The sequence below is a fragment of the Pediculus humanus genome, genomic scaffold, assembly GCF_000006295.1.
Source record: "Pediculus humanus corporis 1103172108303 genomic scaffold, whole genome shotgun sequence".
Classification (NCBI taxonomy): domain Eukaryota; kingdom Metazoa; phylum Arthropoda; class Insecta; order Psocodea; family Pediculidae; genus Pediculus; species Pediculus humanus.
In genome coordinates this window covers 21,501-23,334 of record NW_002987872.1, presented here as the reverse complement: position 1 = coordinate 23,334, position 1,834 = coordinate 21,501, and the positions used below count along the sequence as shown (strand labels likewise).

Sequence of the window (1,834 nt, the reverse complement as noted above, 5' to 3'; positions counted from 1 at the left end):
CGGTGGACCCCTCATAGTCCTTCACAAAGGAAAATGGACGCTTGCGGGTATAACATCCGCTGGTTTTGGCTGTGCAGTAGATCATCAACCTGGAATCTACCATAAAGTGGCATTCACGTCCAAATGGATAACAACGATAATTAACCGGGGCAAATAATAAAAAAAATGTCTGACAACAAAAAACCGGAACGATTTCGTAAATTTGCACACGTACATACATACACATAAATAAAAAATGTATATAAATATTCATATCCGGTTTGTTAAAAGCAAATATTTTTTTTTTTTTTTAAAAGGATAACGGTTTTAATTTTTTTTTACACGAAAAATTCTTGATTTTAACACTTGAATCGACCTTAGCGTACCTGGTTTCAGTTGATGTCTCACACTTTGAAAAAAATACATTAACAATCTATATAATTACAACTTTTATTTATTTTTTATTTACTTATTAACGTGATTTATTATTATTATTATTATTTAGGTTATTTTTATATAAAAATTATCATAGATCTCACAAATAATTTATTTTTCTATTATTAACATTAATAATAATAAAATTTATTTATTTAAAAATATTTTTTTTCTTTCGTTAATTTTTTATTTATTTATTCGTACCTTTATAAAAAAAAAAAGAAGCCATTTTCCTTTTTTTTCTTTTTTTCTACGTTAACTCCCTTTTCTTTAACAAAATGCGCGTAATTTTACGCACGAAATATTAATAATAATAATAAATAAATGTTACGTTATGTAAAAAAAAAAAAAATTATAATAATGTTTTATCGTTCATGTTATTAAACAGAGCAAAAAAAAATAATATAAAATGAAAAAATGAAAAAAATAAAACAACAATAATAATAATAATAATAATAAATAATAATAATAATAAAATGTTAAACACGATGAACGAGAAAAAAAGAAAAAATTTAACAATAGGAAATTGTATTATAATTTACATAAACGAGAGAGAGAAAATTTTTTATTTTTTTTATTTAAATTTTTTTTTCTTCTTTTAAATAAATGGTGTATTAAACTTGTTTGTTTGTTTGTTTGTTGTGTTTGTTTTGTTTTAATTGATTCGATTAAAAAAAAAAAATTCGATTAAGTAAATAAATAAATAAAAAATTGAAAATTTAATAAAATAATTTTTTTTCAGTCTTTTGTTTTTCCCAAGTCGGAAGTTTTTTTTTGTTAATTGGTTTCATTTACCAATAAGTTAATCATGGGCGCAATTTATCTATTTATAATTTATTTTTTGGTCGAATCAAAAAATTAACAGTATTACTATAACTTTTTCATCATTATTATTGTTATTATTATTTATTTATTTATATATTTTATTTAAATTTCATTTTACTTTCACTTTTTTATTCTTTTTTTTTGTATTTTAAGTGAAAAAAAAAAATTCAAAGCAATTAAAATTTAAAAAAAAAAAAAATGAATGTGGGAAAATGATGGTTGGACAACTCACATGCCAATGCGTTTAATAAAAGTGAATTTTTTTTTTTTTTTAATTTTCTCACTGTCAAGGTCAGGCATCCTTATCATCATTATCATCATCATCATAATCATGAGTGTTATTAGTATTTGAACTTTTTTTTTTTACGGGTCTTTTCTCTTTTTTTCTCATAAAAGGAAATCCGGTTGTTGGCCAACCGTGAACCGTTTGTGTCCGCTACGTTTAAGAAATGACTGATTTTAAATTCATTATTATTATTATTATTATTATTATTATTATTATTATTATTAAAGAACAAGAGAAAGAAAATAATGAGTAGAAAGATGGTAACAAAGAAAAAAAGAAAAATAAAAAGTAAAATTTTTTTTTTTTTGC

The 1,834-nt window shown here is 21.9% G+C and overlaps 1 protein-coding gene across 1 annotated transcript in view; it reads left to right on the top strand.

Annotated features, from left to right (window-relative positions):
• Phum_PHUM571420 (trypsin-beta, putative) overlaps positions 1–157 on the top strand; it is a gene marked incomplete at both ends in the record, with an annotated part of 2,670 nt that extends 2,513 nt beyond the window's left edge. Inside the window, one exon of the mRNA XM_002432093.1 lies at positions 18–157. Within this exon, the coding sequence (XP_002432138.1) occupies positions 18–157 (140 nt within the window). The remainder of the gene's footprint in view (positions 1–17) is intronic.
• Positions 158–1,834: the final 1,677 nt, after the last annotated feature.